The 22,175-nt window shown below is 45.7% G+C and overlaps 1 protein-coding gene across 1 annotated transcript; it reads left to right on the top strand.

The window, feature by feature from the left end:
• Positions 1-617: 617 nt before the first annotated feature.
• CD59 (CD59 molecule (CD59 blood group)) lies at positions 618-21,426 on the top strand. Its single transcript, XM_030331408.2, has 4 exons — positions 618-898; positions 11,530-11,611; positions 13,144-13,248; positions 19,909-21,426. The coding sequence occupies exons 2-4, from the start codon at positions 11,539-11,541 to the stop codon at positions 20,109-20,111; spliced, it is 381 nt and encodes a 126-aa protein (XP_030187268.1). The 5' UTR covers positions 618-898; positions 11,530-11,538; the 3' UTR covers positions 20,112-21,426.
• The last annotated feature ends 749 nt before the right edge of the window (positions 21,427-22,175 follow it).

The following is a 22,175-nucleotide window of genomic DNA, read 5'->3' as shown; positions in this document are numbered from 1 at the left end:
GACTCAGAATCCGAAGCAGGCTCCAGGTTCAGAGCTGTCAGCACAGAGCTGGACCAGGGCCCAAACTCACGAACCCCGAGATCATACATAACCCTAGCTGATGTCAGATGCTTAACTGACTGAGCCACTCAGGCGCCCCTGTATTTGCTGTTTTCAGCAGACACATTTTAAATATCAAAGCAAGTCTTTGTTTGAGACTCCCATTTCTAGAGAGGAAAACCAAGATTTGGGCACCACCAACTGAAACTCATTCCCTGACATCCAAAAGCCATCAGGATCGTGGTAGAAAGCCCATGTCATAATCAGTTATATGATTTCCCTACTTAAATGGTATCTCATGCATTTACGAAAAAAAAACCCTCATGCAGCAGGGTTGGAGAACCTGACAGCCAGGCCAAGTGGGGGCTTGGCATGGGCACAATAAAGTTTTTTGAAACATTTTATTTTTTTTAACGAACGGAAAATCTGAAGTCATGGACTTTTCATATACTTGTTTCCTAAAACAAATCAGAGGAGGACATAAACTTTCCGTTTCTGTTGTTTTAAAGATCTTAATCTATTCGTGGCCACGGTCTTTTTTCTGAATCTGGGCGGGTAGCCTGAGTTACCCTGCGCGCAGTGGCTGCCCCGTTGCCTGGCCAGGGCTGGTTGCGCGGCCGTCGCTCAGGTGGTCTGGGCTCGCGCGGTGAGCTCCAAGGGTCTACAGATCGCTCTAGGACCTGGGTGACCTTGGGCTCCCAGACTGCGGCGCGCGAGTGCCAGACCTAGCGGCCGCGGGGGTAGGGCCAGCGGGAGGGGGCGGAGCTTCCGGGCTTTCAGCGACCCAGGCTGAAAAGACCTGCGGGGCCAGAGCACACGGGCCGCGCGGCGCTGGAACAGACACCCTGGTTGCTGGCAGGTAAGGCCGGAGGCTGGGCTGGGCTGGGTCCGAGCCGCACCCGGAACCTGAGGCCGCAGTGAGCTAGATTCGGTGCGTGCCCTCACCTGCGGCGGGATCGGGGCGGGCGGAGACCCCAGGAGGAGTGGCGACTCTCGGCATCCTCCCCCAGGCCCTTCTGCCCGCGGCCCGAGGCTTCCCGGCACCGGAGGCCCCTGGTGGCCTGCCTGGGGCTGCCCAAGAGAGCCCTGCACAACTCCTCCCTCCCTTCTCTTCTTTTTGTTAACAAAAAGAAGAGAAGGGGGGAGGAGTGGGCGCCCTTTCTGAAACACCCCAAATCCTGCGCGCCGTGCCCTCCGTTGCCTAGGGAATATCTTCCTGGAACCCCGACCACCTGCCCTCGCCTCGCTCTGAAGGGAAGCTCTTGCACCTTAGGGAAGAGAAATCATGCCTCGAAAGGAGGTTAAACCCGCTCCGTGCCAGGTGGTAACAGACCTTCTCTAGCTGTACAAATTTGGAATTGGAAAAAGGGCGGGACCGAAACGTAGACATTTTGTTTTGAGGGGGCTACCCCCTTCCTGGAGTCTGGCAGCGGACTTGCAAAGCAATGTTAAATCGAGGTTTGTGTTGTTATTTAACGAGAAGCAGGTTCTCCTTGGATCCTGGAAATGCGCCGCGTCACATATGCCATCTCTCGGCTAGCTAACTAACACACGTGGGCGGCGGCCGGGCAATGGAAATGGCTTCTGGAAGCTAGCCTGGAACGCACCCACAATGAGAGGAGCTGGAGTTAGTGACTCACCTTGGCAGAGACTTCTGAGATCAGGTTTCCTGCTTCTGTCCTGGGCAGGCCCGGGTTGTGAAATAGTGCGTTCATCTTGCACCTTGTGAAGGCGCTAGCCCAGAGACTTTCTCACGCTTTCCTTTTGACGGTGCTTTTCCTACTCTCTATAACCGGCTGTGGCCATGGTACCTCCTGTTGTGACCAGCTGATGCCTTTTTTTTTTAATGTTATTTATTTTGAGAGCGAGAGAGCACGCGCATGAGCAGAGACGGGGCGGAGAGAAAGGGAGAGAGAGAACCCCTTAGCAGGCTTAGCCAGGAGCCGATCTGGGACTCAGTCCACATGAGATCATGACCTGAGCCAAAATCAAATGCTTACCCACTGAGTCACCCAAGCGCCCACCAGCTGGTGCTTTTAAAAATCATGTTCTTACTTGGTGGTGACTTTCTTCAAGAGGTTAAGGGGCCCCAGTGGAGACCTGGCTGCCCACCTCTCTCAACTGCAATACTTCTACTTAATTCTAAACAAATCAGCCCGTACATTTTACAGATTTAGAGACATAGCCTACATAGGGCCCCTGTCAAGGTTAGCTTGTGATAATAAACAATTTGTGAAATGGAGGTAAAGACTTCAAACGTAGGAGACTTAACCCAGAGATGACTCTGTGTTCAGTTCTCAGGAAAACACCTCTTTTCTACCACTTTTGCCCTACCTTACCTAGCTTAATCTGTCTCTTGGTGACCATGGCTCTGGAATCCACCTGGAATCAGGTAGAGTTTGAAGCTTGATGTGCATGAATAGAAATGGTGAATTCACAACCACCAAGTTCATGTGTCACGGTGTAGCGGTCAAGGGCCTGGGCAGCACACCCGGGTTTGAATCTTGGCTCTGCTGTTTACTGGCTGGGTAATCTTGAGCGAGCTGTTTAACCTCACATTATTATCAGTAAAATAATAGGCCTTACTTCATAGGGTGTTAAAAGGACTGAGGTAATTCGTGGAAATCAGTTTGGCACCTGTTTGTGAGGCACAAATGGTGGCTATTAGTATTTTGGGTGTCCCCACAGCAATTGTTCCTGTTCCCCATAAGGGCATTTTACGCCCACTTCTCCAAGGAAGATACATACAGCTCAGAATGTTCATTGTTAGGGGTGTTAACATTTCTCAAAATGTGGTTATTTATGGGGCGCCTGGGTGGCTCAGTCGGCTAAGGATCTGACATCAGCTCAGGTCATGATCTCACGGTTCCTGAGTTGGAGCCCCGAGCAGGCTCTCTGCTGATAGCTTGGAGCCCGCTTTGGATTCTCTCTCTCCCATTCTCTCTGCCCCTCCCCTGCTCATATTCTCTTTCTCCCTCAAAAATAAACATTAAAAAACATTTTTTTTAATGTGGTTATTTACTCTGGTGGTAGATTTGTAACCCCAAGGAAGATAAAGACTTGCCTCGCAGGGAACCAAAAATGCCTACAAGTTGTCACTTCTGTATTTTTAAAGCAGAAACAGGAAACCTTTTGCTGAACCTTGATATAAGGAAAACAGCCCATTATTACTGAGTGATTTGGAAAATCAAAGCCCAAAGAAAGTGGGTTTTACAATGAGGAGAGCAGCTGTGTAATGGAATTCACCTTGACAGCTGCAGGTACAAGCTCCTGAAAAGAAGGAAATTAAAAATTCTGGGTCAGCTCTTAAACTTCGGCCAGAATGCCAAAAAACAAAACCAAGCCCAGAGGTGCTTGAGGTTTTCCTCAAGGGGAATATGTACTTTTTATCTAAGCGCTGTATCTTTGTGAAATATCTTCACTAAACCATTGGCTATGCATGTATAACCTCAAAGGGCAGGGCCATGAGTTGGCTGTCTAATAAGAGGCCCTCTTCGGAGACCTCTAACTCTTGCCGTCCTGGAACAAATGGCAGAGAAGGCCCTTGTAGGGAAAGCTGCAGATTTATGAGGTTTAGAGAGTTTTGGGGGGGTTGTCCCTGGCAGTGGGACCTCCCAGGTGGCTGGGAGGGGCTGTTCATTATGATGGTGGCTTTCTGTTTGTCTCTACCTTCTGATGTAATTACTTCTGTGAACTGAGTAACTGATTTTTGTCTAGGTGTCTCTGTATACGTGGCTGCAGCAGGCACTGTATGTGTCCCAAGGTGATAAGGAGGCAAAGCTCCAAGCCTCTGACACTAAGCCACTTGTGAGTTACCAGCCCCTGGTGAATGGAAGCAGGACCCACCCAGTGTGGCTCTGCAACTAACGTGTTGCCTCGGGACAGGTAACTTCATTCCCTGGGGTTCCAATAATTTTCTAGAAAATGAGAACCCTAGATTTCATTTTTGAGGACACTTCTGGCCTTAAAGTTCATCAGCCTCTGAGGTGCCACGCTCCCAGGAGCAGAAACTAAACTGATGGGTATCTGTGAATCTCTTGGAACCAGCGTCGATATAAAAGTCTCTTCTCTGGTGGCCTCAGCTTAATAATTTACTTCAGAAGCTGAATTCACGAGAAGTCTACTCTCCAGAGAGTTTAACTGTGGGTAAAAGCTCAGAGCTGAGTTTAAATGCTGCTTTAACTATTTACCAGTTCTGGGGTTGATGCATCCGTTTTCTATTGCTGCTGAAACAGATCATCACAAGTTTAGGGGCTTAACACAACACAGATTAATTAAATCTGTGGTTCCGTATGTCAGAAGTCTTGCTGTGGGCATCACCAGGTTCATGTCAATGTGTTGGTAGTACTGTGTTCCTTTCTGGAGGCTCTGTGGGAAAAGCCATTCCTTGCTCATTCACGTTATTGGCACAATAGAGTCCATTTGGTTAGAGGACTGAGGTCCCGTTTCCTGGTCAAGTGTCAGTTGAGGACTATTCTGTAGGCTACCTGTATGCCTCATCTGTGGCCCCCCACCCCGCTTCATCCGTTCACAAAATCAGCAGTAGTAAGAGAGCTCCATCATCCTCCTTGAATCTCTTGCCTCTTCTTCTTCCTCTTTTTTTTTCTTTAAGATTTTATTTTTAAGTAGTCTGTAACGTGGGGCTCAGACTTACAACCCTGATATCAAGAGTCACATGCTCTACCAGCTGTCAATGAGGCTCCCCCACTTGCTTCATTTTCTTTTCTTTTTTTTTTTAATGTTTATTTATTTTTGAGGTGGAGGGAGAGAGAGAAGGAACGAGTGGGGGAAGGGCAGAAAGAAAGAGAGACAGAAGATCCGAAGAGAGCCCGATGTGGGGCTCGAACTCCCAAACCCTGATATCAGGACCTGAGCTGAAGTTGGACACTTAACCAACTGAGCCACCCAGGCGTCCCGCTTCTGTTTTCACATCTCTGACAGATCCTACTGCCTTCCTGTCCTCTTCAATGTAATCGCCCACATGATTATGGATAATCCAGAACAGGTTGTAACCTTAATCTCATCTACAAAGTCACTTGCCATCTAAGGTTGCCAGTATTCACAGGTACCGGGAATTAGGACGCGGACACCTTTGGGGAAGAGAGGTGTTATTTATTCTGCCTACCACAGTTGCCTAAATTCATTCCCCTCCTTGATCCAGTTTCCTCTTTTGATAAATGGAGGCAGATTAAATTTACTTTACAACATTGTGTGAGGATTAAATACAGTTAATGCATTCAGTGACATTGGACCCAGTGTAATCACACAGGCCCTTAAAAGGAGAAGAAGCCTTTAATTATTTAATTAGAACTAACAGCTTCTCTTACAACATTGTTGGGAGAGACGCTTCCAGCCCTATCTAAACTAGCCTCACTCTTGTCCCTGGTCACCCTCTAACCCAGTGGTTTTCAGTGTGTTCCTGGTTAGAAATGCAAATTCTTGTCCCCCACACCCCAGACCCAAGACCCAGAACCTCTAGAGATGGGGCTCTGCATCTGTGCTTAATGGCCTTCCAGGTGACTCTTATGCCACTTGTGTTTCAGAACCGGTGCTGTTTCCTTGTTTTGTTTTCTTTCTAGTCTTTAGCACTAGGTGATGTCTACCTCCACTAGATTATAAAGTTCTTGGTGGGGCCTTGCCTGGTTCACTGGTCACTAACATAGCGCCTAGCACAGTACCTGCTCACAGGGGGCTCATAAATAATTGTTGTGGGATGAATGGGGTGTTGAGAGTGAACCTACTTAACGGCAGTAAATATGCCCACTCACCAGTGAATTCCTTTCATTTGCTTAAGCTGTGTCATTAAATAGTGATGTGTTAAATGCTTCATGTTCAAGTTCTATGGATTGTTTAGATAGTTATTTGGAAGGACTGGTTGGAGTTTCTGGATGGACAGTAACATCCCTTTGTTTTCCTTTTAAAATAATGGAATATGGGGGGGGGTGGAATGTGGGCTCACACTATCCATAAATTTGCTACCTAAAGCATTTTCAGGAACTTGATCAGGGATGTCTGTATTTGTAAATCACCTTGCAACGTTTCAGCTTCCTTTTCCATCTCAGGTGGATGCAAATGAATAAATAATTATCAGGTTGGTTTTATTGTAAAATGAATCTTTTGTACTTCTGAGAACTTTGGTTTTAACCCCTTGCTGCCTTCTGCAGGAACCTTTTCTGCAATGTCTGTGATCCTTGATCTCTGCTCTCTGCTTGAACATTGTCAAGTGATGAGAGGTTTTTTTTACATTTTACCAAGGGAATTGCTTTCCAGACGTGCTGATACTCTGTACATTGCCTCACACACAGCAGGAAGGTAGGAGGGATGGGGTGGAGGCAAATAGTTGTTCCTTAGGAAGTCCTGATGCTGCCTTTGGAAATTACACAGGATAACCTCTCCCTCCCTTTCTCAGTGACCCTCAGCATATCTGAAGACAGTAATTGTCTCTGACTATATTTTTTCAAATAGAAGAGTCCTGGTTTCTTCCTTCAACTATTTCTCCTGGGTTCTACACCTGTTTATTTTACTATCCTGATAAACGGGAAAGAATTCAGAAATTGGCCGCTAGGAAGTAAAAATACTATTTCCAGGTCAGGTCTGCTTAGCCCAAGACAGAGTAACTCCAGGATTGCATGTACATTTGTCTGCTTGTTTGTTCCTTAAACTGCTACTTTTTAGTCCATATTAAGCTTTAAAACCCTCACATATTAATCTTATATTTTTTTCATTATATAGAATAATCATTACCCCTTCACAAATGAGGAACACGTCAGTTCTCATTTGACCGCTTTAAGGTTCTATGAATCGGCAGCAAAGTGGGATTAGAATATATCTCTCTCTTGCAGGGCTGCAAGAGAATCACCCAAGCCTCGTATTTTACCAATACAGAGTGTGACTAAAATAATTGTCACCAGATAGACATAGGAGAGGATATGTACACAAAACATTTTTTACCTCAAGCCAATTTTGAAAAGTGGTATCTATTTTTATACCTAATCAGGTTGAGTAGTAGAAAAAAAACTTAAGCTGCAAGTAAAATGATTTGTAAGTACATTAACATATCCTGCTATCACGTTCAGAACTCTTTCTATAAAAATGTTTATTGTTAAGAAAATACATTTAAGCATGAACAAGCTGCTCATAATTCTGTTCTATCAACCACATGTTCCAAAACTGTTCAGGAAAGTTGATATAGTATTCCAAGCGTCACTTTCAACAAAAAGTAATAAGATTATAGCTATTTTTAAACTGGCTTTTTCCTTAATACATTGTGAACAGCCTTCCCTGTTTGTCCCTCTTCATGGCTGTGCAGTTCCCCACCATAGAACTGTATCCTAATTTACTCATAGCCATGTATGTTGCCAAATGTTTACTGTTTTAGACAGTGCTTATCTATCTTCTAGTGTTTACTTATTCCTGCAGATGAAAAGCCTATTTGGAGCACCCCTGAAGGAATCAGCTTCAGAGTCACCCAGAAAAACCTGTCCATACTTCCTAAGACTGGCTTCAAGTGTGTATTACAACTCCAAAATGGTATTTTCCAGGAGGCTTACCCATCTTTAGTCTTTGGACTTTATTCAGAATGACTTTAGTCTGTTACCAATAATTAAATCCACGGTTTAAATTTTTTTTTAAATTTTTAAATTTGTTTTTTTATTTTTGAGAGAGAGAAAGAGACACACACACACACACACACACACACACACAGAGCGTGAGTAGGGGAGAGGCAGGGAGAGAGGGAGACACAGAATCTGAAGCAGGCTCCAGGCTCTGAGTTGTCAGCACAGAGCCTGACGCAGGGCGGGGCTCAAACCCTGGAACCATGAGATTATGACCTGAGCCGAAGTTGGACGCTTAACCGACTGAGCCACCCAGGTGCCCCTTAAATCCACTGTTTAAATGAGTTAATGTGCTTAGCAAAGAAGAGTGTTGGGGCCCTCTGGATGCATTTTGCATGGAAGTGTTTGGCTTGGGTGGAGTGGGAAAGTCATGGCAGAGCATCTGATGTACACTTAACTTATGGGCATCATTTTAAAGTTTAAAGCAGGGGCGCCTGGGTGGCTCAGTAGATTAAGCGTCTGACTTTAGCTCAGGTCACGATCTCGCGGTCCGTGAGTTCGAGCCCCGCGTCGGGCTCTGGGCTAATGGCTCAGAGCCTGGAGCCTGCTTCCGATTCTGTGTCTCCCTCTCTGTCTGTCCCTCTCCCGTTCATGCTCTGTCTCTCTCTGTCTCAAAAATACATAAACGTTAAAAAATAAATAAATAAATAAATAAATAAATAAATAAATAAATAAATAAAGTTTAAAGCAGAGGGTGTTTTAGACTAGGGGGTAAGAGTTTGAAATTTTGAGGTTCAGTTTGTTTTTGTTTTAATTCTGAAGAAAGATTTGCCAAAAGATGGGTGATATTATGTGACCACCAAAAGGGAAACATTTGTTATGGGTGGATTTTCCCAATATCTCTGATTATAAAAGTAATACCTGGTACATTATAGAATAGCTGGGGAAAGTATGGCAAAAAGTAAAGGGTCAGGAAGAGAAATAAGAAATCATAAATAATCCGTCTTAGCATTAACTACTGTCAACATGTTGGGGGCATTTATAAAATAGCTTTAAAGCAATCAGGTATTTTCTTTCCTCCCTCTCCTGCCATGACAACATTTTGCCCTTGGAAATTGATATTTTAGTAGTGGTTAATGAAGACTTGGTCTCATTTCGATTTGAACAGCTTAACCTTGGTATCAGCACACTGGCCACTTCTTCCTCTGCCATCTTTGCCCTCCCCTCCCACAACCATGTCACGGAAGTGGCCACAGTGACTACCAGCCAGCAAAGTGATGTGTTGAAACCAAGACTTGACACTCTCCATCCAGCCCCAAAATCTGGGGGCTGCCTTAACGTCTGGTGCCCTCGATGCCCCCGGCTCATCCATTCCAGGGCATTTGTCTGGCTTCCTCACCTAATGCTACCTTCTGTCTACCCTCCACACCCCTCCCTCCCATCACCCCCTCCCTCCCCAGTTTCTTCCTCCTGGTAACCTCACAACTCTTCAGTAATACTATAGTGGCGACTGCTTTCGGAGTGCCTTCTTGAGTGCCGGGTGTTGTACCATGCAGTATGTGTATTTATCCCCATGCTAATGAATGGAGAGTGGAGTTCAGAGGTTGAGTTCACAGCACGTAGGTGGCAGAGCCAGAACTGTTCAAGGCCTTGTTCAGACTCTCCAGACCAGACCGGAAAGCCTATCCCTTAAGCAGCTCATTGTTTCTTCCCTGCTTTTGTTAAGAGATGAGCGTTTCTTAGTAGGCAGGTTCTTTCCGATGCACTTCATCAGGGGACACCTCTGTGTATGGCCCCGTTTGTCATGACGCTGTCACCATTCCAGGGGAAGCCTGGAAGTTCCTGCCAGCCTGACACCTTCCCAGTTCCTGACCCTGGCCTGGAGCTCCCTCCCTCCTCCTCCTCCAGGGGGGACACCTGACGTGGCGGCCGTTCTTATTTTGTAGCCCCTGCCCTGCTGTGGGGGACCTCAGATTAATACCTTCCTCTCCTTGTTCTTCACAGACCTGAGCCCTGTCTAACTTGAACGTGTCAGTTATCCTTTCTGCCCAGAAACTGGTGAACGTGAGAAGCCAGGCGGGGAGCTGGCAGTGTGCCCAGGCCCAGGTCACTCACTAGCAAGGGGAGAGTAGATGGGGTTCTCACTCCTCTGGTTCCAGGCAGAGGGCATTGCAGGGCAGTCAGGATGCCAGCAGGAGGGGCTGACGCCTCTTCCTCTTCGCTTAGAGTACGGAGGCCTCAGGGCCCCCACCTCTCAGGGGGAGGGGCCAGGAAGAAAGATCCGAGTACTCAGGTACTCAGAACAGGAGGTGTAGTAGACATGCCTGTCTGAGTTAGGGCAAGAAGTCGGTGTGCATCCACACATCCACCACTTGTGTGTGCCTGGCTGTGTCAAGCACATACTCATTTAACTTGTTTTACTTCCATAAATCCTCACGGTGTTGGATCGCACCTCTGTACCCGCCGCTTGTTGTAGATGAAGTGAATGAGGCCTGGTTGCAGCCGCATAACCTGCCCTTACATCCAGATCTCTGCCACTCCGACATCTGAGCTCTAACCTCTGCCCTTGGGCACGTCCAATCCTCACTGTATGGGGTTGCTGTGGGTAGCTAACCCCCAGGAGGCTCAGCATGGGGGGTGGTGGCCATTAGTAGGTTGTTGCAGATTTTGAAGAGGCCAGAAGGAAGTAGAGGTTATTCAACTTGTAAAGAAAGGCCAGGCCCTGTTTGGTTTTCTTCCTAGTTCCCCACACATCAGGAAAGCAACGTGTCTCTTTCATCCAGGCACGACTTACTCAGTGTTTTCTTTGAGCAATGCCAGAATCTGTTCTTTCTGGTTCTCAACCCTCCCCTGACCATCTTCAGCCCATTCCTGAGCAGAGGATGACCTTCAGAGGTGTGGAGATGATGTTCCTAACTTAAAGAGGGATGGGGGCTCACCTACCAAGAGACCCTGGGCCTGTCAGGCAGAAGTCCTGACCTGTGGAGCTGAGGGGCCTAGACTGTGGGGCATCTTGGTTTAGAGGCACTCTTGCCTCCTTGTTTCAGGAGGGGGTCGGGAAGGTAGGGGTGGGATTGGGAGACTTCTTAGAGCTGACTTATACTTACTCAGTTAGAAATCTCTCTGTGCTTTGCCTTCCTTATCGGGTGAAAAGGGTTTGAGCTATCTCAACCCTTCCGTCTCCTCCCCTGATGCTCACTGTACCCACGTAGGCATTACTGTAGTGGGACTGGTCGTCAAAGTCACTCAGACCCCTCTTTACCTCCCCAGAGGGGAGGAGGTGAACAAGGCGGTGTCTCCATCACACTTGCTAAGGTGGGGAGCTTCTGTGCATGCTAAACCTTTGCCTCCTGTTCTGCCGCAGGAGGCACCGGCATCTGGAGGGCACCAGTGTCACCTGTCTGGCCTGACACACTTAGTGGCATGGCCTGGAAAGGTGACCCTTGCTAGGCCCCGGCCCAGCCAGCAGCTTCGGGTGGGGCCAGCAGAGTGGGAATTGTAGTTGCTGAATTAAGTATTTTTCTCGTATTCCCGTTTGACTAAACAACACTTATGGGGAAGAGAGTGCTATCCCCACTGCATGATCGTGACGACTGTGGCTTGGAGTGGACGTTTATTCATGGCCACTGTAGGTGAGAGCTGGGGTTGGGGCCCGGGCACTGCTGACTCTCGGCCAGGTGCACTTTGACTCCCACAGCCCCCCTTCTCCCAGGACCGGCAGCGTTTCTTTAGTAACCTGAGGTTTGGGGGCAAGAGGAGGGACCAGGAGAGCACCTTGGTTCACGGCACCCCAGACCATTTCTAGACCATTTCTCGATCTGCTAACTCCTTCCCCGTGCTACCTGAAGGTTCCAGGCCCTCCAGCTGTTGGTCTCTGAGATAACCAGCACCCATTTGTTGGTTTGTGACCACCCTTTGTGTCCCTTCCTTGCAGAGTCTGTGGATGATCATGATGGGAAGCCAAGGATTCATCCTGCTGGTGCTCCTGCTCATCCTGGCTGTCCTCTGCCATTCAGGTGAGCGGTCCCTGGGGACATGGATCTGAACCATGAGGTCATGCGCTCACTTTTTCTTCGACCTCAGCAAGACTGACCCAATGCTTAGCATGTGGGTACGTGGATATTTGCACACTGAATGAACATGGTAGCTATGAATATTTCTGCCCAACAGAATTTCCAAAGGTGAACTTTGGTTCCACTGTTTAAAGGTTTGTCAAGAAGCCACATGAAGGGGCGCGTGGGTGACGCGGTTGGGCATCTGACTCTGATTGCCGCTTAGTTCAGGACCTCATGGTTCACGGGTTTGAGCCCTGTGTCAGGCTCTGCGCTGGGAGCGGGGAGTCTACTTAGGATTCTCTGTCTCCCCCCTCTCTCTGCCCCTCGCCTGCTCACTGCTTTCTCTCTTCCTCTCTCAAAAATAAATAAATAAACATTAAAAAAAAAGAGAAGAAGAAGAAACCAAATGAACTCTGGCTCTAGCCAGGAGAAGATTCAGTCCTAGGAACAACCTTTCAAACGGCCGTCTCCAGGATCCGAGCCAGAATTCACCCTCCCTCTTATATTCTCCCCTCTCATATGTGTGTACACGCATCCGGAACAGGAGGGGACTGCAAAAACATTGCGTCTCTGTCCCTTCCGATTGTGGCTCCCCTCCCACACAGGGGCAACCAACGCCCTCAGGAAGGAAGAGGCAGAGTGGGCTAACCACCCCCCCACACCACCTTCACCCGATGGGGGGGCGCCTTGCTCCAGGCATCTGTCTCGTCATCTGCAAACAAAGTGGTAGGAATGAGTTATTTGGACTGACCTTTCAAAGGTTAATCTGGAACCTTCACAGATGGAGAGTCGTCTACTAGGTGGGATTTCACACCAGGGAAGGCGAACATGGCCATTTAAGATGCTCTAGAGAGCTTGGCTCCTGTATGCTCAGATAGTGAGGAGCCACTTTCTTCTGGCCTTCTGGAAAATTCCCTCCCCCCTGGGGATGGATATATGCTTTGGCCTTAGAACTGCAAGTTAGCTCTTGGGTTCTAAAACCCACACTTGGTCTGGGTTTCACCATGACATTCTTCTATGAGATTTTACATATTTCATTTTCAAAAATGTCCTTTCACACAGACAGATACTGCCACATAACTGATTATCGATCTATGAGAATGTGATCAGAGAGTATTCGTTGCCTGGAAGGCATTTATAGAATTCTGTTAGTTTATTCTCTTGATAGTTACCTTTTAATACATCGCTGCAAATTAATCACTTTTTAAAAATCACTTCTAGTTGAGGGTAAGAGGAAGCTTCTCATTTGCACAGTTCTAGGGATTTTGACACATGGAAATTCTTTTTGTACTTGTATCAGGGTCCAAAAATTGCTGCTGGGACTGCAGTTTGAGGTTGGAAAAATAGATCTGCTACGGATCTGTGTGGGAATGAAAGCGCGCTGTGAGCTGCGAGCCCCCGTCCCATAGAGCGCAGATGGTGGGCCTCCTTCCACCAGGACGGCAAGTTAGTGCTGCTCTAACAAGTCCTGACGGGTTTCTTTCTGATTCTAGGTCATAGCCTGACATGCTACAGCTGTGTGTCACCAGTGAGTGGTAACTGCACTAAGACCTCCGTTTGTTCATCGAATTTTGACTCGTGTCTCTACATTGAAGCCGGTAAGAGCCTGCCCCTTCCCTGCCTCCTAACTGTAAGGGGATGAGGAGGGCCTGGGAAAAAATGAGCGCCACATTCATTCTCATCAGGCTTGTATTCAACAAGCAGTAACTGTCATCTAAGAGAGAAAAATAAAAACACCCTTCAAGGTTATTCTCTTCTTCTATACTCTACCACAAAGCCTTTCCAGAGTCAGCCACAAAGAATACTGAACATATCGGGTGAACTCCTAAAAGGCTCGGGAGACCCACAGGTTCAGAAAAACCCAATAGAAAGGAGAAGAAGATTAATTTGCCTAGAAAGGAGAAATCCTTCAATAAGTAAGAACAAATCAGAATTATCCTAACTGGAGTATCTGATAATTTTGATATAAATTCCTGGAATGTGGCTAAAATTCCAAGCCCTACAATGCAACGTCCTTGATTGTGTAGGACAGGTCCTCTACCTCGATAGAGAGGCCCATAATAATTCACTGTTAATGTAGAAAGCACAATAAGGCCCCTGGAGAGAACATGGCCACTCACTCCACAAATATTTGAACACAGTTATGTATGAGCACATGCATCAAGTTAACCTTGATCATCTGTGTCTCTTCAACCACATCTCTCCCACCTCCCTCCACAAAAAGTATCATTTCCAAATAAGAGAATAGAGGCAATATTTTTTTTATATTTAATTTTATTTTTTATTTTTTTAAATTTGTATCCAAATTAGTTAGCATACAGTGAAACAATGATTTCAGGAGTAGATTCCTTAATTCCCCTTACCCATTTAGCCCATCCTCCCTCCCACAACCCCTCCAGTAACCCTCAGTTTGTTCTCCATATTTATGAGTCTCTTCTGTTTTGTCCCCCTCTCTGTCTCTGTTTTTATATTATTTTTGTTTCCCTTTCCTTATGTTAATGTGTTTTGTCTCTTAAAGTCTTCATATGAGTGAAGTCATGATTTTTGTCTTTTTCTGACTAAATTCACTTAGCATAATAACCTCCAGTTCCATCCACATGGTTGCAAATGGCAAGATTTCATTCTTTTTGATTGCCGAGTAATACTCCATTATATACATACATATATATATATATATATATATATATATATACACACACACACACACACACACACACACCACATTTTCTTTATCCATTCATCCATTGATGGACATTTGGGCTCTTTCCATACTTTGGCTATTGTTGATAGTGCTGCTATAAACATGGGGGTGCATGTGTCCCTTCAAAACAGCACACCTGTATCCCGTGGATAAATGCCTAGTAGTGCAATTGCTGGGTCGTAGTGTAGTTCTTAGTTTTTTGAGGAACCTCCATACTGTTTTCCAGAGTGGCTGCGCCAGCTTGCATTGCCACCAACAATGCAAAAGGGTTCCTCTTTCTCCGCATCCTCGCCAACATCTGTTGTTGCCTGAGTTGTTAATGTAAGCCATTCTGACAGGTGTAAGGTGATATCTCCTTATGGTTTTGGTTTGTATTTCCCTGATGATGAGTGATGTTGAGCATTTTTTCATGTGTCGGTTGGCCATCTGGATGTCTTCCTTGGAGAAGTGTCTATTCATGTCTTTTGCCCATTTCTTCAGTGGATTATTTGTTTTTTCGGTGTTGAGTTTGAGAAGTTCTTTATAGATTTTGGATAGTAACAGAATAAAGGCAATATTATGAGTAAGAATTAGATTAGCAGTTAGGAGCTCCCATCTCCCATCTCTGTCCTGCCTCCATCCAGTAAGTTCCTTCTGCCTGTGTTTTTTCATTTATGAAATGTAATATGTGTATTGGATGGTAGAGGTGAAGAGGAGAGGGAAGGAGGGAAGTAGAGCCAAATCTTTTTTCCAGCTCTCAAATCCCATTGTTTCTGATTGTTAAACTTTTATTGAAAAATTTTCCAACTTTACTGAATAATAATTGATAGAGAAAAATTGTGTATGCTTGAGGTACACAGTGTAATGATTTGATATTTGTATGCATTGTGAAATGATTACCACAGTGATCTAAGTAACACATCCAGCACCTCACACAGTTGCCTTTTTTGTGTGTGATGAGAACACTAAGATCTATCCTCTTAGCAAATTTCAAGCATACAATACAATATTAGTAACTATTCTCACCATGCTATGCGTGAGACATCCAAAACTTATCTATCTTATAATGAATTGTTCCACTTTTAAAAGTGGTTTGTGTAGGGGCGCCTGGGTGGTTCAGTGAGTTAAACATCCGACTCTTGACTTCAGCTTAGGTCATGATCTCACTGTTTGTGAGTTTGAGCCCCACATCTGGCTCTGCTCTGACAGCATGGAGCCTGCTTGGGATTCTGTCTCCTCCTCTCTCTGCCCCTCCCCCTCTTGCTCTCTCTGTCTGTCTCTCTCTCAAAATAAATAAAAATAAACTTTGGGGAAGAAAAAGTGGTTCATATAAATAACAAGACCCACCTATTAATAGTGGCCAAAATCCAAAATGCTGACAACACCAAATGCTGACAAGGGTTCAGAGCAAAAGGAACTGTCATTCGCTGCTCGTGGGAATGCAAAATTGCGGCTTGGCAGTTTCTTAAATAAGCTAAATATGCTCTCACTGTGTGATTCAGCACTCACTGAATATATACCCAAAGGGGTTGAAAACTTCTGTCCACACAAAAACCTGCACACAGATGTTTCTAGCAGCTTTATTCATGGTTGCCAAGATTTGGAAACAACCAGATGCCCTTCAGTAAGTGAATGAGTAAATGAACTGTGCATTGTAGTACATCCAGACAATGGACTAAAAAGAAATGAGCTATCAAGCCATGAAAAGACATGAAGGAAAATTAAATGCCTATTACTGAGGGAAACAAGCCAATACGAAAAGGCTACGTAATGTATCATTCCATGGTAGGACATTTTGGAAAAGGCAAAAGGAGACCATAAAGAGGTCATTGGTTGCCAGGGGTTAGCAGGAAGGAGGGAGGGATGAAAAGGTGGAGCACAGGATTTTAGGGCAACAAAACTACTCTGTGTGATACTATATTGGTGGACATGTGCCACGTGTATGTCAAACTGCATGCAACACCCAGAGCGAACCGAACGTAAATGATGGATTTTGGATGGTAATGATAAATCCATGTGGGTTCCTCAGTTGTAACAAGTGTACCACTGGGGGGGGGGGGCGGTGGGGGAGATGCTGATAAAGGGGAGGTTCTTTAGGGTGGGCACAGAGGTGTCAGGGGGCTGAGAACTCTACATCTGCTCAATTTTGCTGTGAATCTAAAGGTCCTCTAAAGAATAAAATCTATTTTTTAAAAAGGGATAACATGAATCTTAAATATTTTTCTTCTTATGTACAGAAGTCCCCAAATTCGGCCAGACATGTAATAGCAGTTCTTGAACTAGAGCTGTTTTGACCTTGCAGTAAGACAGATACTAACAGAGCACCTAAATCCCCCTGCAGCTCGGATTGACGTCTCCTGGGAGAGGCAGGGCACACTGTCAAAAACATGAGTCAAAGGTCAGGTACTCATTGGAGAGATATTCAACTACTCTAGCCACATTTTCCCTAACTAGAAAGTGGGCATACTTCTCTTCTGGGGTCAGGGGGGCAGTTTGAAGAGAAAACGCACATGATGGTGCTGTACAGAGTGAGTCTAGAAGAGAAGTAGGCGTTGAGTGTGAATTCAGCTGATACTTCCTGGCATCCTGGCCACGTCCCAGCATTACAAACCACGTGCTTAGACTCTGGCAGAAGCCTCGTGACTGCGCCAAGCCATCATTGCCCTTATGACCTTCTGAACAAGGGGCACACTTAGAGGTGCCGAGGACAATTAGGGACTGTTGCTTGGTGACGTTAGATGCAAACTAAATCTTCAAAGAGAGCCGGGATGATGCGTCAAGCAGAGAGAGAACCTCTAACATTCCAGTGACTCTGATATAATCCGAATTATTTGGGTGGTTCTGACGGAGGCTTTGGTGAGCTCACCACATCAGAGGTTGTTATGCAAATAAGATCATTGAAGTAGAGGGGCACCTGGGTGGTTCAGTTGGTTAAGCATCCGACCTCAGCTCTGGTCGTGATCTCACAGTTCATGAGTTTGAGCCTGGTGTCAGGCTCCCTGCTGAAAGGCTCTGAGCCTGGAGCCTGCTTCAGATTCTGTCTCCCTCTCTCTCCCTGCCCCTCCCCCGCTCATGCTCTGTCTCTCTTTCCTTCAAAAATAAACATTAAAAAAAAAATTAAAAAGATCATTGAAGCAGATGCTTGGCTCACTGCAGGACACATAGTAAATGATTAATTGCTAGCAATTATTAATAAATTGCTATCTGCTCTCTCCAGGCTGTTAGGTTCCCCTAATTAAAATTCTGGTAGCTTTAATGTTTTTCCAGTTCCACTGCCTGGTTAGTATTATGGAAAGCAGTAACTTGCCCTATTCTACAGCATCCTCTATTGGAGGCATCTTCTTAAATACCGATGACCAAGAAAGTAAAGTCACTAGAACACTCTGGCCTCTGCCACTTGACCAAACTTCATTAAAATTCAGTCCAAACACACATTCCCTCTGAGGGGGAGGTGGGACAGTTACATTTGCAATTATGAATGTAGTTTTGAGGGCGTCTGGGTGGCTGAGTCAGTTAAATGTCCGACTCTTGATTTCGGCTCAGGTCATGATCTCAAGGTCGTGAGATCAAGCCCCAAGTTGGGCTCTGTGCTGATGGTTCGGAGCCTGCATGGGATTCTCTCTCTCCCTCTCTCCCTGACCCTCCCCTGCTTCTGTGCCCCTGTTCTCTCTTTCTCTCTCAAAATAAATAAAACTTTTTTAAAAATGTAGTTTTGTTCCCAGCCATGAATGAAATTTAGTTACAAGCCTTTAATAAGGAAATAGGTATCTGCATTTTTTTTTTTCTTTTTTCCCAGCACAGAAGATAAGAAAGGGATTCCAGGGCAAGGCCCATACCTCCTATGTCTGTATATCCCCAGTTTGTAGCACACAGTCTTAGCACATAGACAGTTATTTCAGAGAGGAAAATCTACCATAATTCCTCTCAACTAACACATTGTTTTTCCCTTCATTTTTCTGAATATTAAAAAAAACCATGGGATAGTTGGCATATATGCTTTTGGCTTTTATTTTTCTATGTGTGCAAAGATTGGGACCATAGTGGCATGTTTTCTTGGAAACTCTTCCTATATTACTGAATAGTCTAATGATTTTTAAATGAAGTTTAAAATATTTTAAAAAGTTATCCAATGACTTAAAAAAAAAAAAAATCTCGGTCCATAAGCGATATATAAATGAAGGATAGTCTTCTGGGAAGGTAACACTGTTAAATTCCTTGGGGATTTTTCCAGAAAAAAATTAATGCATTTACCTCCACACATACACTTTATTTACACAGATGGCTCTCATTCTACATACTGTCCTGCATCCATTCCATTGAGATATAATTCACATACAATTTAAAATAATACAATGCAGTGACTTTTAGTGTATTCACAAGGTTGCACGTCTGTCATCACTAACTCCAGAATATTTTTATCCCGAAAAGAAAATCCTTACCCATTAAGTAGTCACTTCCCATTCCTTCCCTGCCACATAACCCAGAAGTTACTAATCTACCTGCTGTCCCCATGGATTTGCCTGTTCTGGACATTTCATATAAACGGAATTCTACAGTATTTGTGGCCTTTGTGACTGGCTTCTTTCACCAAACATAATGTGTTTAAGGTTCACCCGTGTTATCACACGTTATCAATACTTCCATTCATTTTTATGGCTGAATAATATTCCAGTGTATGGATAGACCACATTTTGTTTATCTATTCACCAATTAATGGACATGTGGGTTTCCACTTCTTAGGGATTTTTTTAAATGTTTATTTATTTTTGAGAGAGACAAAGTACGAGCAGGGAAGGGGCAGAGAGAGAGGGAGACACAGAATCTGAAACAGGCTCCAGGCTCTGAGCTGTCAGCACAGAGCCCGACGCGGGGCTCGAACCCACAAACCGTGAGATCATGACCTGAGCTGGAGTCGTCGGATGCTTAACCCACTGAGCCACGCAGGCGCCCCCTGCAGTAACCATTCTTCAGGATCTCTCCTAATCTTTTTCACAAGGAACTTCATAGAGCAAATTCTAGAAGTAAGGTTGTTGGATCAATGGGAGTATGTGTTTAAAAATCTTAGCAAACCCCTTGGGGCGCCTGGGTGGCGCAGTCGGTTAAGCATCCGACTTCAGCCAGGTCACCATCTCGCGGTCCGTGAGTTCGAGCCCCGCGTCGGACTCTGGGCTGATGGCTCAGAGCCTGGAGCCTGTTTCTGATTCTGTGTCTCCCTCTCTCTCTGCCCCTCCCCTGTTCATGCTCTGTCTCTCTCTGTCCCCAAAATAAATAAAAAACATTGAAAAAAAATTGAAAAAAAAAATCTTAGCAAACCTCAGCACGATCCCCTGTGGGCTCCCACCACACACAGCTGTGCGGGTTCTCACGAGACTTTGGTTTTAGGGAAAAGTTCCTTTTCGAGCCGCATCATCAGTCGCTCAGTCGTTCCCCTTTATAGCCCGACTAGGATACGTATTCTTGCCCGGATGTCTCTACTTCCCTTCGGAGCTAGGTTCTAAGAAGTAGGATCAGGAGTTCGAAGGCAGGCACAGAACATTGCCCACTTGCTCACCCTTGTGTGTGTGTGTCTCCCCCACAGAGCCCAAATCCTATTACTACCAGTGCTGGAAGTTGGCGGACTGCAGTTTCGAGCGCATCTCAGCTTCCTTGGGGCTTCAGAAGCTCCAGTACCGCTGCTGCCAGCAGGACCTGTGTAACAGGAGCTTTGGCACCACTGTCTCCGGGAAGATGGCTCTGCTGGTGACCCCGCTGCTGGCAGCAGCCTGGAACCTTTGTCTCTAACTCAACACTGGGAGGCCCTTCTCCTAAACTTTCTGTTTCTGTATATTCCTTGTTTCCTCTGCTGCTGCATTCCCAAGGCTATTTTCACCTGGATCCTATTGGGAAGGATTAAAACTAGCTTGAGCCACTTGGTAAAAAGAGAGACTCAGCGCCTTTGAAGACCGGGCGTGTTGGCAGCAAAGACCCGTCGGAGGGAAGAAACTGAAGAGGGAGGCGCGGGTGATTTGAGCTAGGTCACGTGCTTGTTGCAAGACCAGCTTTGCGGTGGCCGCTGGAGTACATTAGACTCTGCATGTCTCCCTTCTTTCCTGTCTCTTCCTTGAATGTAGTTAAAGAGTATCATGAGTGCTTTTGGGGGCAGACCGGGGCAGGGGGTTCTTTTCAGCAGTCTCTCGGGGAATGCTTTCATCCTCTCCCTTTACGGGCCCTGTGCTGTCACGCAGGCACAAAGAACCTTCCACGTGTGGGCTGTCAGAGGCAGTGAAATTCCTAATGCAGAGCAATTGGAATGACCTTGGTCTTCGCAACTAGCAGGTGTCTGGCAAGGAAGAAGGTAAGCCCTCCACATGGCGGGGCACGGAAACCCCAGGTCTTCCGAGATCTGAGTTTTCCTCTGTCCCTAGATTGTATATGGGCTACTCTGTCTTCCCTAGAAAAACTTAATAGGACATATTAATGATATGTTAAAACTACCCCTCCCACTTTTTTATTGGAATGGTGGGATATCTTGGCTGTGTCACACATAGTTAAAAGTCTGAACATTTGGACATCCTGTGTTAAAAATGACTTGCGGTATTGTGTGCTTGTTTTGCATAGTACTGGTAGCAAGTCTCTTCATACGTGTACTTATACTGTATGAACACAATGGGAAGAGCCTCTGAGTTGCAGGTGGGGACCTCCAAGTGTCCTCACGAACAGCAGCAACAGCAAGGGTGTGATTTGCCTGCCAACTTCCGGCCTGTTGACTCCTAGCTGACTTAGCACAGATTGCGTAAAATGCATGTGTAAGGGTTATTAACATAATCACAATTGTTAAGGCTTTGGGAAACTCTTCTGGTTTCCTGAAAAGTGATCCACCTTTTCAGGAGGGCAACATTTTGCCTTTTTCTAGTGGGTGATGGTGAATAATTCTTAAGGTCCGGTAGACTTAAGGACATTTGTGTTCTTATAATCTTGATTGTACTTAGCAGCATAGCCTGATTTTTGCAGATGATGCTAGGCTTTCATGATTAACATTTTTTTAAGACCCCTTGATTATGTAATCTCAACAAACCGGGAGGAATGCCCTTCCAAAAATAAAATTTAATCAAATGCACGAGCGTGGTTATTGGCCCGGAAGGAAAACAACATGCGGGACACCCAGTGGTAGCAACTGAAAGAGAAGAGCGTGACCAGTGTCAGCTGTCTCGTGTTGATGCCCTTACTTAAACAGAGACGACTAGGACCTTCCTCAACAAAACCTAGCATTGCCTTGGTGGTCTGGGTTACTTACTGGCTCCGTGTTTTTCCTACAGCGTCTTTAATTCCCTTGTCCAAGACAAAATACTACGTGTACCTCTTTCCTCACTAGGATCTTTCCCGCCCAAAGAAGTACTGAAGTGCGCACAGCTATTGGCTGAGCAAAAAAAACAGTTCCTTTCACACAGGCCTTTAGGAAACAGAACCAATTTTGACTCACTTACGTAGAAAATTAATCTAGGGGAACTTCTGAGGGAGAATTCAGCCAGACTACAAAAAGCCAGGATTTGGGCAGTTCCAAAATGTTCTCTCTAAAGATTCAGATTCTAAGGTGTGACTGTCTGACTGCTGTCTTGGGTCACGTGCCCACTTTGGGGCCAGAGTGCGTCGAGAAAGGGATAATTGTCTAAAGCAGACTCTGAATGCTGCTAAATAGGGAGATGGGGAGAGGGCTCCTGGGAGTTGAAATGACCAAGGGTCATAATAAACGGCCTTAAGCTTTGGGTTTTTTTTTTCTGCAAAAAGTTCCGACTCACACCATGGACTGGAGCATTGGGCGTCTTGACCCAAAGGCAATAGGCCAGATGAGTGGAGAGTCAATAGCCT

The sequence above is a fragment of the Lynx canadensis genome, chromosome D1 (genome assembly GCF_007474595.2).
Source record: "Lynx canadensis isolate LIC74 chromosome D1, mLynCan4.pri.v2, whole genome shotgun sequence".
In the NCBI taxonomy this organism is placed as follows: domain Eukaryota; kingdom Metazoa; phylum Chordata; class Mammalia; order Carnivora; family Felidae; genus Lynx; species Lynx canadensis.
This window is presented reverse-complemented; position numbering and strand designations above follow the sequence as displayed.

Coding starts and splice junctions, on each gene's coding strand:
- CD59 (XM_030331408.2), top strand. CDS start 11,539: ATGATCATGATGGGAAGCCAAGGATTCATCCTGCTGGTGCTCCTGCTC. Junction 11,612..13,143: donor GGCTGTCCTCTGCCATTCAG/GTGAGCGGTCCC, acceptor TTCTGATTCTAG/GTCATAGCCTGACATGCTAC. Junction 13,249..19,908: donor GTGTCTCTACATTGAAGCCG/GTAAGAGCCTGC, acceptor TCTCCCCCACAG/AGCCCAAATCCTATTACTAC.